This window comes from Gavia stellata, chromosome 37 (genome assembly GCF_030936135.1).
Source record: "Gavia stellata isolate bGavSte3 chromosome 37, bGavSte3.hap2, whole genome shotgun sequence".
Taxonomy (NCBI): Eukaryota; Metazoa; Chordata; class Aves; order Gaviiformes; family Gaviidae; genus Gavia; species Gavia stellata.
In genome coordinates, this window is record NC_082630.1 from 1,304,906 (window position 1) to 1,321,441 (window position 16,536).

General features: G+C 46.6%; 1 protein-coding gene across 3 annotated transcripts; it reads left to right on the plus strand.

Moving 5' to 3' along the window:
- Positions 1–1,090: 1,090 nt before the first annotated feature.
- ENTPD6 (ectonucleoside triphosphate diphosphohydrolase 6) lies at positions 1,091–15,533 on the plus strand. 3 transcript variants are annotated; one of them, XM_009811967.2, is made up of 14 exons: positions 1,091–1,106; positions 1,536–1,877; positions 3,266–3,342; positions 4,143–4,286; positions 5,453–5,528; positions 7,110–7,145; positions 8,323–8,411; positions 9,785–9,864; positions 10,787–10,851; positions 11,205–11,306; positions 11,775–11,915; positions 12,797–12,853; positions 13,739–13,851; positions 14,107–15,533. In XM_009811967.2, the coding sequence occupies exons 2-14, from the start codon at positions 1,619–1,621 to the stop codon at positions 14,194–14,196; spliced, it is 1,329 nt and encodes a 442-aa protein (XP_009810269.1). In that variant the 5' UTR covers positions 1,091–1,106; positions 1,536–1,618; the 3' UTR covers positions 14,197–15,533. The 3 variants fall into 3 exon arrangements, with proteins under 3 accessions (XP_009810269.1, XP_059688912.1, XP_059688913.1); XM_059832929.1 differs by lacking the exon at positions 1,091–1,106 and having other exon boundaries at positions 1,303–1,877; positions 5,435–5,528; XM_059832930.1 differs by lacking the exons at positions 1,091–1,106; positions 11,205–11,306 and having other exon boundaries at positions 1,303–1,877.
- The last annotated feature ends 1,003 nt before the right edge of the window (positions 15,534–16,536 follow it).

Below are 16,536 nucleotides of genomic sequence, written 5' to 3' on the forward strand. Positions count from 1 at the left end.
TCACCAGTGACTGTTTTTTAATCATCTGGATGATGTCATGTGGGTGCTTGTAGCTTTCTTGCGTTGTGCTTTGCGGTGGTTTTTTTCCTGATACTGGAGCTGGGGGAGGCCCACTGTAATTCCCTGGATCTTCCTTCTTGCCTTTTAAACACTGATTTTAAATTGTCCCTGGTCTTCTGGGATCTCCCTTCACTGTCCAGGAACTAACAAAGATAACTAAGGGCTACAAAGATGATTCGGGGACTGGAACATCTTTCTTATGAGGAAAGGCTGAGGGACTCGGGGCTTTTTAGTCTGGAGAAGGGAAGACTGAGGGGGGATCTTATCAATGCTTGTAAATACTTCAGGGGTGGGTGCCAGGAGGATGGGGCCAGTCTTTTTTCAGTGGTGCCCCGTGACAGAACCAGAGGTAACGGGCACAAACTTGGTTGCAGGAAGTTCCATCTAAACATGAGGAGGAACTTCTTTACTTTGAGGGTGGCAGAGCACTGGAATGAGCTGCCCAGAGAGGTTGTGGAGTCTCCTTCTCTGGGGATATTCAAAACTCGCCTGGACGTGTTCCTGTGCAACCTGCTCCAGGTGACCCTGCTCTGGTGGGGGGGTTGGCCTAGATGATCTCCAGAGGTCCCTTCCAACCCCTGTCATTCTGTGATTCTGTGTAACTGCAAATGATTCGGGTTGCCCAGAGAGGTTGTGGGATTTCCATCCTTGGAGGTTGTCAAGATGCAGTTGGATATTGCCCTGAGCAACATGGTGGGTCCCCATAGCTGCCTGTGCTTTGAGCAGGAGGTTGGATGAGAGACCTCTCAAGGTCCCTTCCCACCTCGGTTACTGTATTTAGCTTCTCTGAACTCTCCTTACTCTGTTCCTTCTCAGGCCTCAGTAGCAATGGGGAAAAGAAGATTTATGCAGCTTCATGTCTTAAAATCAGCTGTAGATCTCAATGACATGCTGAAGGAGGATGGACGTGTTCCTTCTGAACCATTGGGAAAGTAGTGTGCGGTCTCGTAGGCATCCAGCAGCCATGGAGGCGTTTGATGGTTCGGACAAGCAATATGGGAGAGAGGGATTTTGTTGCTAGGTCCAGCTTTACAAGGGATTTGCAGGTGAATCCCATCTTGTTGAATGCAGGATTCTACACTGTCCTACTGGAATAAATATAGGCATTTAACAGCAAGTTTCCCTGGGTTAGCTGAGATAGATTTGAGCACTGAAGACAGTAGCTGATACCTCAGTCTCACTCCAGATGCTGAAGGAGCTGCAGGCATAAATCCTTTTACTTGCCAGCAGTGGTCTGTCACTCCCTGTGTGTAAGCGTTTTTACCAGGCTGTTTGTTGCAGTGACTCACTGCTTACTCTGACTGTCACGCCCAACTTTCTTGTCACAGATCTAAACCGACTAACAGATAAGTGTTTAACTAATGCTCAAGGCAAGTTTGCTCCTGTAAGTCCCTTATCAAACAACCGTCACACTCTTAGATCCTTTCAGCAGGTTTAGAAAATAAAATATATCTTTTCTTTTCTGTTGGATATAGGAGTGATGTGGGAACCACCTGTTCTGTGTAAAAGACAAGAAAAGAAAACATTCGATATAGGGAAGAAACAAAACATCTGGTAAATGGAAGCCATGAAGATATCAAAGCGGTTCTTTGCTTTTGGGATTTTGGCATGCATAGCTATTTATGTTGCGTACATAAAATGGCACTTGGATTCCAAACCAGTCGTGGGAGCAACAGAAGGAGTTGCTGAAAGCAGGGGAGACAAACTGAACCATCAGGCGCTGACCACAGATCTCTCGGTCTTTTATGGAATTATGTTTGACGCAGGAAGCACAGGAACTCGCATCCATATTTTTAAATTTACACAGCAGCCAAAAGGTATGGCCTACTCATTGCACGATAGATTAATTCTTCGTTAATGTGTGGAGCAGATTATTGATGATTCTTTTCTAGGGATTGCTTGAACATACATGCTTCAGCTCTTTCTAAAGAGCCATCAAGGAAGTATATTATGATTCAAGCATGTGGGTTTGGGTGAAACTATGAAAACATTCAACACGGAGAAGATGCTGTAATGTCAGAACATGGACTAAATAGCAGCTGTACCTTTAGAACGATGCCTTGAAGAAGAGCAGGTTTTCATCACACTGCTTGGTGGAAGAGAGGATTATAAGTTCAAACTGCCTTATTCCCCCAAATTTTCACCATGAGGTTGTTGGCCATCTCCAGTTCCTGGCAGTGAGCTGCTTCTCTCTGCATTGGCTGGTGTAGTGCATCCTTAGCTTCAGTGTTGGATTTCAGTTACAGAACTTCACTGTTTGATTACAATTGCTGCGTATTGCATCTGGACAGAAAGTATTGCTGAGAAGCGAGACGGAATTGTACAAAAAAGCTCCAGTTTTCCTCTGGAGTTGTAAGCTTCATTTTTTATAGGTGTTGTCAGCTCCTATTTGTGAAACCCGTAAAGCTGAAAGAACCCGTGTGGATGCTGTTAGTAGGTGATGGGTGGATGCTTTAGAGGATTAGCAGCATGGTGTATGGTGTGATTGACCTACGGGGAGCACCCTAGGTTTGCAGAATGGGCTAGTGTAAGGCTCAGCTAGCAAAGGTATTAAACAACAGTCCCTGGATTTCCTTCACTCTTCTTTCAGTGTATTCCCAAATCTTTGCTTCTTCCTTGCCTGCTTCTCTTTAAACACAGTTTCAGAATATATTGCAGGAAAGTTTATGGATTGTAGTTGGGTGCAGGAGGAGGATGTCAAGCTCATGTTGTCCTGCCTGCAGGTTCATATAATTGTCTGTACTGTGGGTTTCCAAAATACTTGGGTCTGGCTCCCTCTGCTGCCGTTGAAAATGGTGGTAAAGCTTCCGCTGCGTTTTGCTGGAGTCAAGTTTAGCCAGAACAGAGCACGCTGCAACGTGGGGTCTTTGTTACTGGTGCAGTTTGGAAAGCTGCACGTGGCAGGTGTAAGGGCTCAAAGAGAACTTGCACCCATCTGGTGATTGTCTATGTGCGTGAAGAATATGTGCGTGGCGGACACCAGCACCTGAAAAACAATCATGGCTTTTAAAAATGGTTTTCTCGGGAGCTAATTCCATAGCAAGGGGTGTATTTAAAGTTTGGGTGGCTGTTGATAGTTCATTAGACAGAGGCTTCAGTTGACTTCCATTAGCACATGATGATGTCATTTGTAAAATGATTTTATTTTCTGTGTGTGCAAAATTATTTGTACCATTACTTATTTTGGAATACTGCTTTTGAACAGAGACTCCCAAATTAACCCATGAGACGTTTAAAGCACTGAAGCCAGGCCTGTCCGCATATGCCGATGATGTTGAAAAGGTAATTTTGTTTCTGTTACTGTAAAAGTATGTGTGCCAAAATCTCCTGTTCTTAATATGCCCTGCAAATCACATCTTGCTGTGGTACAGTATGCTGAACTGTCTCAGTTCAGGGAAGTGTCTCCAAACGATACAAGCGCGCAGTAAAAAAAGTTGGGCAAAACGCAGAGGAGCAAGGAACAGAACGCATATATTTCTGCTCGGTGATTTTGTTAATTAAGCACAGGGGATGTTTTTCTTATCTCTGCCTTAAGAATTTCTATGCGCATAAGAAAATGACAAGAGAGCTGTGTTGGATTGGAGCAGAGCCTTCTCCAAAAGTGATCGGAATTGGATTCTCAGGGAAATAGTCTAAAAAACAGGCCAGGTACTAAGCGACTTCTCTCCCGTCTCCTTTACCTTCTGGCTCGCAGGGATTTAAGGACTTCCTGAGCCAGACTCAGCTCATAGTGTTTTACTGGCTCCAAAGGCCTTTGTTTTCCAAGGATTTGTCATCATGCTGCCTTTTGAACCTTTTGTAGCCAAAACATTCAGTGGCAGAGAGTTCTATGTCACTGTTTGAAAAAGTGACTCTTCCTGTTTGTTTTTGACCTGTTGCTGGATAATCCCCGTTATATCCATCAGGTCTTACGCTGTAGGAGATAGCGACTCCTCCACCTTCTCCTGACCCCTTGTGATATTCACTTGTCCGTGTTCCACATTTACAGTGAATCATACCTCTGATCACCCTTTCGCCCTTCCAAGAAAGGCAAATCTAAAGAGTTTCCGAGATGCCTTTTTTTATTCTTTCTCTGCTCATAGAGTGGTCAGGGAATAAAAGAGCTCCTGGAGGTGGCAAAGAAGGAAGTTCCTGTGGAGCTGTGGAAGTTTACTCCTCTGGTCCTGAAAGCCACAGCTGGCCTACGGTTGCTGCCAGGAGAGAAAGCTCAGAAGTTGCTGGATAAGGTACTATTTCTTGTCTTTCAAGTTGCTTTCCAGAAATTTTATAGCAAAATTTGATCCTTTCTGTGTGAGGTACATACTCCTTTATCTTCAGGTACATGAGCCATTCCTATCATTTAACCCTGAAAGCAGTGCAGAGCCACCTGATCTCAGATGGGGTTGGGGGGAGAAATTGTGTGAGTACAAGCACAGAGGAATGCTGACAGCTCCAAATAAGCCTGGAGATGACGTATAACATAACAAATGTAATGAGATACACCTAACAGTCACCGCAGGCTTGTTCTTACTGGGCATGTTTGGTGGTGGTTTTGACCAGGATCCTGCTATTTTGAGAAAAACTCTCTGCTATTTGATTGGTCATGTTGTCAGCCTGCTGCTGCAAGGTTGCGCCTTTGTATTGATTAGAAATTATGTAAATCGTATTTATAGGCACGTAAAATATGTTTAATATTTTAAAATATTATAAAAATAAACCAAGTATTATGTTCTAGACCTTACGGCTGCGGGAAAACTTTAGTGATTGTGCACCGAGTGTACTTTTTTCCTAAGCAATAATTGGAAGGAAGAAAGGTGGTGTGGTTGAAGCCAATGTCTGTATTGTTCTCTGCTGCCTGCAAGCTGGCCTGTTCTTTCCCACACTGAATTTCAGCTGGAACTGCTGCAGTTGTTACTTTAGAAGACTCTGGAAACCTAGGGCTTTGCTGCCTCCTGGAGGATGTAGTGCAGAGGACCTCTAACAGCCAACATGCTCCTGTTAAAAGTGCTATTCCCTGGGGTATTCCTGAAAGCCAAGGTGTCCATCCCCTGCCTCTCCCGTGCATATATAATACCCCGTGGGTCACCAATTGCAGCAAAGTAAACTGGGTTCCCTTCCCTACCCGTGTCCACCCCTTGTTAATGGCATTTCTGAGCAGTCTTCATGCTTGAAAACCCACACATCCATCCCTGTTTCTGCACCAAACTGCAGAGCCAGCATGTAAATGGCTGATCTTTTACAGCAGAGCGCAGGCTGATGCTTGTTGGGCTCTTGAACTTCAAACAAAGTGGTGAGCAGCAGTCAGGATCTGGCCCGAGAAGAGGAGCAGTTGTGTAAAACTGGAGTTTTAAAAAAAACTTGCTTTCCAGCTGAAAAAAGATTTCTCTGAGTGTAGCTTTTATTTGAACTACAGGTGAAGGAGATTTTTCAGGCCTCCCCCTTCTTCGTGAGGGACAACTGCGTGTCGATAATGAACGGAAGTGATGAAGGTAGGTGTCTTGTGGAGACCTTTTCTGCAATCCTGGAGGTTCTTGCTGCACTGTGACAAGTTCCCACTCACTGTAGTGGGAACCCACAAGCAGCGGGTTTGACACAGTTTCTACGCTGCCTCAGGCAGCGCCTGCCAAAGAGATCTTGTGCTACGTTTTTCGATTTGAAGTCCTGAATTCTGTCCTGATTTTCAAAGCTCTGAGTGCTGGGCAGTTCCTGTGGGATTGCCAGGAAGCCACTGTGCAGTCAGCACTTCTGGAAAGGTTTCTGAATATCTGCTTGTTGAGAGGGTCTTCAACAACTGGTTTTGCACACCCTGCTCCTGACAATGCTCATCAGAGCTTTCTGGAAGTATTTGGTCATAATGTTAATTATAACTGATCTACTGAGCGTGACTGTGAATTCAATCTGAAAAAATGTTACATAGAGAAGAAAATACACCGCTGAAGTAAGTTGATGCTCATCAAAAAATGCTGAGGACAGAACCCAGAATCAGTCTTGATTTAAAATAATTTGAAGAAACCTGTCTAAATTCTAAGTAACTGAGTGTTGAAATGTGTTTTACATCTGCTTAGAAACCAAACTTTAAAATAGCTGGAGCTGTTTATGAGTTTCTTTTTTACTGCTTGATGGAAGAAAGACATTGTAATTCTTCTTTTTGTTTTGTTTTAAAATCATGAATAGCAACCCTTGTTTCAGCCAAGGGTTGAACTGGACCGTGTTCCCTAGCATGCCTTGAGTTTTGACCACATGGATAAATATTTGAATTTGTTAACATAAGGCCCACTAATTCATCTAATTTATGGAGAAAAGGTTTATAAAACAAGAAGAGGACAGAAACAGTGTGGCTCGCAAAAATGCTTAGAGGAAAATAGGAAAAATTAGAACACTGAAAGGATGAAAATTCTTAGTACTCAAAAGGAAAGTCAAGTGCCTGACATCAGACAAAAGCCTGCCGGTGGATGCTTTCCTAGAAAATGAACGATGTGAGCGTCAGTCATTTCCTTGTCTTTTAGCTACGGACTGAAGCCTTTGTGACTCCTCGCCTAAGTTTTTGACCTGTGAAATACAGAGAGTTCTCTTATATGGGGCTTCTCTTCCAAATGTCGCATAAGTTCTGGTAGAGAAGGTCACGCTCTTTGTTCAAGGCATCTGATCTTGGTCTTTGACTGCCGTTGGCAGTTGTGGAAACACTGGCTTTGGGGCAAGGTGGGTGAGGGGAGCTCAGCAGAGCTGGTCCTATTCACCCTTCTTGGAGGTCCTTCTTGCTTAGCTCTCAGCTAGACATCCTCTGGGGATTTTGTATTAGAAGTCCTCCATTTGTGAAAGGGGGACAAGGGAGCTTGTGGCAGATGGTCTCTGGTCTCTCTGTTTATTGTTGGATGACAAGCCGTGGTTTTCTGATTATTTTGTTTAGGCGGTGCAGTTAAACTGTATGAGAAAACTTAAAAATGCCTCCAGCTAAACAGATCCTAAAGCAGGAAGACCTTGTAATACAGCTCAGCTTATTTGTTACTGTTGTTAGATAAAGTGAAATGGTGTGATCTAACAGTGCGTCTTCTGAATCTTTTCCTTATTAGGTATTTCAGCCTGGATCACAATAAATTTTTTAACAGGTATGTGTACATGAGTATGTGCGTAAAGATATGACCGATGCTGTGAAATTCATGGTGTTTTCTTGCCCCTGCATGGGATTTGCTCATTCTTTGGGGTGGAGTGGGAGAAAAAGGATCTGGGAATAAGTCAGCTGTTGGGTTTGGCCTGGCCTATTTAAGTCATTAGGATTTTTGCCATTTACTTGACAGAGTGAGGAGTTTAATCCCTTTTCCTAGATGTTTAATGTAGCCTTTCTTTCAATTCCCTGTAGGGTACCAGCGCATTTTATTCCTTTTTAGAGTCTGCCACCAGCTCTGGCTAAATTTTTCCTGTGGATATTCTAGATGTGCTTGGCAGCTGCACAGAGTGAAAGAAAGCGCTATGCTACTTCCTTACAGATTTATAACACAGAAATGCCACAAGTGTTTACGCTGCTGAGTTAGAAAAGGGTAGCTGAAGAGTGTAGAAAAAACTAAGCTGAAGCCCTCCCTGACAATACGTAAAGCAGTCTGCTGTCCGAGCACTCTGTTCAGCACACGCACTGTGGGGAGCAATGCGACAAGTGCTCTAAAGCTTTTTATGCTCACAGGAAATATCAGAAAGGTCAGAGATCTTCAAACATCAGCTGTCATGAGGTATACGGAGGTACTTGGCACAAACTAGTCTTGTCAGGAAGGTGTATTTGAAGGATCTAACTGAGAAGAACTGGATTTAAATGAGAAGAGAGGTCTGGGCTGGCAGCAGGAAGAATTCCAAGAGAGATGAGTCTCTTAGGCCAGCTCTTTTCAGTTGTCATCCCCTTGGCCATAGGAATCTGCAAAATATCACTAAGGGATCGGGGAGAGGTGGCCAAGAAAACCACATTCCTCTGTGTTACAAAGCGGTTACCAGAGCAGAGTTTGCAAAAGGGTCCTTGCATCCACTGAAAAATGTTTAGGAATCCAATAACCAAAGCTGCTGTAATTAGGGCATGAACAGCTACCGGAGAAATAAGAGAAACTCCGCCACTTGAAGATTTTCAGGTCACTCCGATGAAGCAAAAATAAGTGCCCAGTAGATGACGGTATAATTTAGTACTGCCTGGAAGCTGACGGAGTTAGATTGTCCTCTTTCTTTACCACTGTACTTCTGGTTTTGCTCCTAACCAGTTTCTCACAGTGCCCACCGTGGTTTTCTCTGTTCTGCCACACATTTCAGGTAGCCTAGATGATCCGCAGAAGAGAAGTGTAGGGATGCTAGATTTGGGTGGTGGATCAACACAGATCACCTTCCTTCCACGTACCGAGGTAAGGTGAACATGCATGCTGTTGGGAAATGCTGGTGCAGAAATCAGTAACTGCTCAGATTTGTTTTCCTTGTAAACAGACCAAGAGGTTGTCAGTGTGACATGAAGCCACGCTTCTGACAGAAAAACCCGTGTCACTTGGTCACATCTGCCTTGTTATAGTCAGTCACGGAGGCATTCACAGCTCTTCATCAGTCCCCGTACTCCAACTCCATGGGTCGGTGGTGCATGTGGTGAATCTGCCAGGGCTGCTTTATCTTTGGGAAAACGCAGTGCTCGCCTAAGCGTCTTAATTCTTGACTCAGTTTGTGCTGCTTATAATGAAGAACTCAAAGGCAATGCTGCTAAAGAATTCAAGTCCAACATTTGGCCTATATTGGGTTTTAAGAACACAGTAAGATGCCTTCTCGATCCTTGTTTCTGGTTTTCCTGAGTTCACTCAGCTGCAAATGGATGCTTTCTAAGGAGCAACTGTTACTATGTGGTAAAAAATACATGCTGATGTTTGTCATTTCAGCTTCCTGCAGTGGCATTTTTATAGGTGTTCTGTCAGCTGGAAGCCCTGTGGATGTGGAGTCGTAAGGCTCTGGCCTGAGCAGAGCTACTGTTCGTAGTAAAGCTGCCCAAAAGCAGAGGGTTGCGGTGCTGTACCTAGTGTCCCAGCCTGGGCTAATCAAGACACTGTGCTCTTACAGCAGAATGACAGGGGGTGTGAAGAGCCCGGGATGTGGAAATTCTGGACTTAGAGATGGCGTTAAGATATGAGCAGCATGAATAGCATCGTGGCCTGAGCTTTGCTCCCCACAAACGTGCTAGGTGTGCTGGTGCACTTGGGGAAGAGGCTGCAAAGTGCTCTAGATAATTACCCTTTCATTTCTTCAGACCACAGGCTGGTCCTCGCTCTGTTCCTTGGCAAGCACAGCGATGTGCTTTTCCTCTGGCCTGTGGAAGTTCACAGCTGAATTCACTTGAGTAGGAAGTTAATGCGTGCCTGGCTTTCATATTATTTTGCACACAGTTTTCCCTAGTAGGGATCATGCGAAGAGGCAGTTGCTGTAGCCTCTTGACAAAAGCAGTTAAGAGTTGGAATAAGGATTCCTTTTTAATTAAAATAATTCTTTTGTACACCAGCTTGGTGTGGATACAAATAGAAATGTAGCCAGTTTAGACTCTGTCATGTGAAGACACTATTTTAGCTCCAGGTTTTGTTATCTTGTGTATCAGCGGTCAAATAGAAATACTTGCAAATTCATCATTTCTCTCTGAACCGCGCTAGGATTGTTTCACATTTTTCCTAATGTTTTGGAAAATGGTGGTGTTGATGTTTGCTGCTGCTGGCAGAAACCTTTCAGTGACATCTTTTTCTCCCTCCAGGCAACTCTCCAGTCATCACCAGCTGGCCATACAACTTCATTTCAGATGTTTAACAGCACCTACAAGCTGTATTCCTACAGGTTAGTTGTTGGAAAGAGAGCACACTGCACAGATAGAAGCTGTCTGTGAAGCCAGTGAGATCCAGGTGTTTTGCTGAAGTGGGGTCCTTGCAAATGAGTACTGGGAAGAAGCGAAGAAACCTGAGCCACGTCGCTGTGGTGGGTTAACCTTGGCTACCCACCAGGTGCCCACCAAGCCACTCTATCGCTCCCCTTCCATCAGTAGGACAAGGGGAAGACAATACGACAAAAAGCTCATGGGTCAAAATAAGGACAGGGAGGTCACTTACCGGTCACCATCATGGGCAAAACAGACTTGACGTAGAGAAGTTAATTTAATTTATTGCCAGTTAAACAGTAGGATAATGAGAGATAAGAACAAAATCAAAAGCACCTTCCCCACCTCTCCCTCCTTCCCAGGCTCAGCTTCACTCCCAACTCTTCTACCTCCTCACTGCCAAGCGGTGCAGGAGGATGGAGAATGGGGGTTGCCGTCAGTTCATAGAGCTCTGTGTCTGCCATTCCTTCCTCCTCACTGTCTTCCCCTGCTCCCAGTGTTTTGGGCAGAGGGAAGCAGTTTCTTCCCACCTATGTTTGCTGTGGGGTGCGTTTGGGCTCAGAAAGAGTCAATTCTGTCTGCTAGAGGCTGTGCTGCCTTTGAGGAGGGTAGGAGGAATGTTAGGGGGATGCCTTCAGCATTCCCAGTTCTTCAAGAGCCAGATTACCGTTGGCAGCTATTTCCTCTGCTTTTTCAAAGAGAGATTATCCGTCTGGATAAGGGTAAGAGGGGGTTGCCACACTGTTCCTCTTATGTGCATTAGCTGCTGACCCGAGCCATTTTGCTGGGACCACGTAGAGGAGACTGGCGTGTCCCAGCCAAGTAGTCAGTGGAATATCAGAGGAAGGATGTTTGTTGCTCACAGAGGCTTTTATCCCTTTGCAGCTACCTGGGACTCGGGCTGATGTCAGCAAGGCTCGCCATTTTGGGAGGAGTTGAGGGAAAACCTTGTAAGTTACGGGCACTCCTCAAGTCTTGGCTCTGAGCACAGGGTGCGTAGCCCTGTTGTGGGGGGAGGAGTTGTTTGTCCCCTTCCCACTGGGCTCAAGGTTCCCGAGTGGTATGTGGACTCCTGTCACCACGGCTGGGTGCATTTGAGACGAAGGCAGGAGGTGACACTGCTAGATCCCAGGAGACCTGGATTCTTGCCAGCCCTGGGGGGGCATGGGACATCAGAGCCATGCCTGGGGCTTGGAGGTACCTTGCTGAGGCTGCGGGACAGTATGGAGCAGGGCTGGGGGTGAGGGATCTGAAATTAACTCCTGGCGTTTTTCCCTAACGTGGCTTTGGTTTACTTCTGCAGTAGGAGAAGGGGAGGAATTGATCAGCCCTTGTTTACCACCTGGCTTCAAATCGGAATGGCAACATGCTGAGATAGTGTACAAAATTAAAGGACAGAAGGCAGGTATAGTGATTTATCACACTTCCTATCTAGGCCAGCATGCTATTAGCAGAGTAAATGATTCACTCTCAGCCTCTTGCAAAGACACAAGAGTCTCTGTTTACTGTTCTGTCTGGCTCTTGACGTGCTGTTAAAGAGATTCTGCAGCTCTTTCCTCTTGCGCTATGGTGTGTCTGTCCAGTCAGTAAAGCTGCTAGTAGTAATGCAGATGGAACTGAGCAATCCCTGAATGGGTCTTTCAAAACCCTCCTCCCTTAAATGGTGTTGTCCGTCTCTGATCTATGGCGTGCTTACTCCCAGCCTGAGGATGGTCAGTGTTGCCACTGGAAGAGGATGGAGATTTCAGTTCTCTGTGAAGAGCTTACGAAGTGCTGTTGTGCAAAAGGGAGCCTGTTTCCTGGCAGATCCTAGATGAATTGTATGTATATTTAACTCTCTGCCTATAATACGCTGGGTTTCTTTGTCTTTTAGGTGAGCCTCTGTATGAATCTTGTTCTAACAAAGTGGCAAAGATGCTCTACAAGAAAGTGCATAAAGCTGAGGAAGTGAAGGACTTGGATTTTTACACTTTCTCCTACTACTATGACCGTGCGGCAGAGGTTGGTCTCATAGGTACGTCTGCTCCTGTTTTCATTTCATTTTAAATGACAAGTTGTGGAAGAAACGGTAACGCACGCATCCCGATGCTTTGCCAAGCTGTTGTACAACTTGGTCTTTTGCTACGCTGCTGCGCAGCATTGGTCTCGACTGGATATTGAATGCTATTTAATTTCTATAGAGAAGGGACTGGGGCTGGGAAATAGGACCTGCAACTTCTGGTAATGGTTTTTAAACAAACTGTCTGCATTTCAGACATCGTTGTTGTCTGATTAACTCTACAATCCAAAATAGAAAAAAGCCCTCATAATGATAAACGAATTTCTTGGGCGGTAGTGCAGTAAAGTGATCTTGGGCTTTTGCTTCCCTGACCTTTTTAGATGGAATGAAGATTTTCAGGTAATTCCGCGTGTATTCAGAATGCATCCCATCTCTTTTCTAGTGGTATGCTGTCATGGTGGTCAGCGGTAGAAAGCAGATGACGAGATCTCGAGCTAGTTTGGACAAACATCCCCCCCTCCTCAGCCACTTTGGTTTACAAATAATTTCCGATTTACTATGTCGCAGAGCTCCACTGCCCTGTCAGATCTGGTGAAAGGCGTTAACTGTGTTCAGGCAGCACAGGGCGGGGCAGCACAGGCATGGGGTACGAGGCGAGAGAGTCTCTAAACTGTGTTTCTTTAGGAAACGAGGCTAGAAGTTCTTCATAAAACAAGGCTTTTCAATCTATATTAAGAATCTTTTAAAGCTTCTTTTACCTTTAAAGCAAGTGTGAGTTTTGTCATTGATTTCAGTGTCTCAAGGTCTGATTTCCAAACAACTTTTATGACTTGAGTCTACAATTGCCTTTAGACAAAAACCATAAAAGACCACGTGTTTTTTTTTTTTCCTTTTAGATAAAGAAAAAGGAGGAAGTTTAACCGTCGGTGACTTTGAAATTGCAGCTAAGTATGGTGAGTAAAATACCATCAAACACACAGTAGTAATGGTGTGTAAATTCATACCCAGGTGGCAAATGTGTGACATGCTAAGAAGCCTGAATTTTTTAAGGAAATAGCGAGCACCTCTCTTGAGCACCTCTCTCCATAGCATCTCACCAACATTTCTGCTTATTTCTGAAAATCTCAACTATTTTTATATTAATTCTTGCTTTTGCAGCCCACAGAAGACACATCTTATAATATTTATATTTCAAAACTCAACGATTACTAATAAACTTGCCAGCTGATAGTTGTCCTGGAATCATGCTTTCAAAACAGGTTCTCGTCCTGTTAGCATAACCTGTTCTAATCTGCTTTAATTTTTCTTTTTGTCTCAAGATTTGGTCATATGCTTGATTGTTAATCGGAAAAGGGGGAAAACCGGTTCATAGCTTTTCGCTTCATCAGCTGCCTACGCGGATTTACAAATGTAAACGTTCTTTTAATGCCACAAACTTGGGCTTTGATCAAACTGACCTGGGGCTTTTTGGTAAATGTTATGAATGACTGAACAATTGTTGCAGTTCTGATTGCTGGGCTACCGCTTGTGTAATTCATCCTGAGAAAGCAAGTGGGTTTATTTTGGTTTTGTCTTGTCTTTTTCTTTTCTTTTGTCTTTTTTCTTTGGTTTTGTCAACATCTGTTGAGTGCTTATGCTTGAGAAACGTAACGCACCTGAGGTTGCTCAGATTTTTAAAGGCTTGAAGTAGATAGCAGAAAAGTTGGAGGCCCTTTGCATCCTTTCCCGGAGAGATACAAGAAACTCAGCTGTCTTAGGGGAGAGACAGAATGCCTTGAGCGTCGTTCCTAGGCCCGAGCCCACAGTGCGCATTCAGACACCGTTTTCTTTCTCCCTAGTATGTAAGACCATGGAAATCAGCCCCGGAAGCAGCCCTTTTCTCTGCATGGACCTCACGTACATCACCCTCCTCCTGCAAGAACTGGGCTTCCCGAAGAGCCAAGTCTTTAAGGTGATGCACAAAATGGATTGCTGGGGAGAGCGGGAGGAGGGTGCCGAGGCAGTAGTCGTCATGCCAGTAGCTCGCTCCTTGATTTGCCTTCTTACCGCAACACATGCTCTGTGATTGGGGGTGGAGGGACACTGTCCCCACGATGGTGATAATCCGTTGTGACAACCTTCAGCACTGTATTCACCTTGCTTGCTTCTCCTTCTCCCCAAGAATTGTGCTTTAACTTTTTTGGGTTTGGGTTTGGTTTTTTTTCAGCTTGCCCGGAAAATTGACAATGTTGAAACGAGCTGGGCGTTGGGAGCCACTTTTCATTACATCGATTCACTCAATAGACTGCAGTACTAAAGCTCCTTGAAGGTGACTTTTGGGAATCTCCGTTTTTGGAAGCCCAGCATGGGAGGATCTGTCGAAGGGCCTGCTTTTGCCTTCCGGAGTCCTTTGGGAGGTCATCACAAACTCGGCCCCTTTCCTCCCACCCTCTGTCAAGTCTCCTCCATCACTAGCTCTTTTTTACAGTGCAGAGTGCAGTACCTAAAGAATAAGCCTTGATCTGACAGCATCTGCAGTCAGCTTGATGTAAAACTTGATCATTGTTGAAGGAAAAGCAGGACTCCGCAGGACATCTATGATCTCTATGAGACAAACACACCTTTTTGGAATATGCCTGTGCTATGTGGTGAAGTCGCTGTAGGAAACGGTGGCTCCAGAAGGAACTCTTTATCGTCCTGATTTCAGGGTCTTTTTTCCTCTTTGTCAGCAGTTTTCAGTGATGATTTTTATTCCACTCTTTCCGTGTTTGAATGTGAACTTGTGTGTGTGTGTGCGAAGACATTGCATTTACACAGGTGTGCTGCTGACAGGCAGCAGCTTGGAAATGCAGCGTGGAAGTCTCGGCTCTGCTTTCCGCTGGAAAAGCTCAGGAGCACTCTAGAAACTGGATATGGACTTAGAGGCGTGACTCAGAGCCTATATGCCCTGTAGGGTTAAAGCCTACAGCCTAACGTTGGTCCCCTGGCTGTTGGGAGATGGATGGTGGAAGACAACACCAGGTTTGCTGGATCGAGATGAGCAAGACCTGGGAGTTGGGGTACAGGGCTACCGATGGATTTGACGGTTCTAGAGTCGGTCAGGGTAAGATCGATGAACAAGAGGCTGCAAAAATAAACCCTCGGCACGGCTTATTGGACCTCACAGACATTTGTGCCTTGGCAAGGTTGCCGCAGGGCCGGGGATGAATGTGTTTACGTGGTGGTTTGGGTGCCGCTTCCTGCAGACGCATCTCACTTTGATAAATGAATGTATTGTGGTTGCACGGAGCCGCGGCAGGGGAGCTGCAATGCACCACTCCGACGGCACATGGGCTGGAAGTCATCTCGGAGGCAGCGGGAGCCGGAGAGGATGTGCCGCACTATCTGTAATCTAACTGTGGAATCACATTGTATTTGTATGGATGTTCAGAGCAGACCCAAGTGGTCTTTTGGGGGTGCTAAAGACCCCGGCCTCCCGGAGAGCCGGCAGTGCGTGCCCCGAGTCGTGGGCTCATGGCCACAGCCTCATCCTTTCCCTGGGGCAGCGAGAGGTGGTACGGTGGCGTGCGGTGCTGCATGGCTGCTGGCTCTGCAGCCGCGTGTCCAGGGGACACTTGAACCCCGCTGTACTGACAATAAACCCCTTAATTTAAAATGAAAACGTGGCGGTGGTGGCGTGGCTTTTGGCACCAGAGCCCGCAGGGTGGGTGGGTTGAGAAATGAGTGCCCTGAGGCCATCCCTGTCCCCCCATGCCATCCCTATCCCCACATGCATCCTTGTCCCTCCACTATCCCTGTGCCCCCATGCCATACCTGTCCCCCCATGCCATCCTTGTCCCCACATGCCATCCCTGTCCCTCTCCCCCTATGCCATCCCTGTCCCTCCGCCATCCCTGTCCTCCCCACGCCATCCCTGTCCCCCCATGCCATCCTTGTCCCTCCACTATCCCTGTCGCCCCATGCCATGCCTGTCCCCCCATGCCGTCCTTGTCCATCCACCTTCCCTGTCCCCCCATGCCATCCCTGTCCCCCCACGCCATCCCTGTCCCCCATGCCATCCCTGTCCCTGTCCCCCCCATGCCATCCCTGTCCCCGTCCCCCCATGCCATCCCTGTCCCCCCATGCCATCCCTGTCCCTGTCCCCCCACGCCATCCCTGTCCCCCCATGCCATCCCTGTCCCCACACACCATCACAGTCCCCCCATGCCATCCCTGTCCCCCCCATGCCATCCCTGTCCCTCTCCCCCCATGCCATCCCTGTCCCCGTCCCCCCATGCCATCCCTGTCCCCCCCATGCCATCCCTGTCCCTGTCCCCCCCATGCCATCCCTCTCCCCCCATGCCATCCCTGTCCCTGTCCCCCATGCCATCCCTGTCCCTCCACCATCCCTGTCCCCCCGCGCCATCCCTGTCCCCACACGCCATCCCTGTCCCCCCATGCCATCCCTGTGCCCCATGCCATCCCTGTGCCCCCATGCCATCCCTGTCCCCCCATGCCATCCCTGTCCCTGTCCCCCATGCCATCCCTGTCCCCCCGCACCATCCCTCTCCCCCCGCGCCATCCCTCTCCCCCCATGCCATCCCTGTCCCCACATGCCATCCCTGTCCCCACACACCATCACAGTCCCCCCATGCCATCCCTGTCCCCCATGCCATCC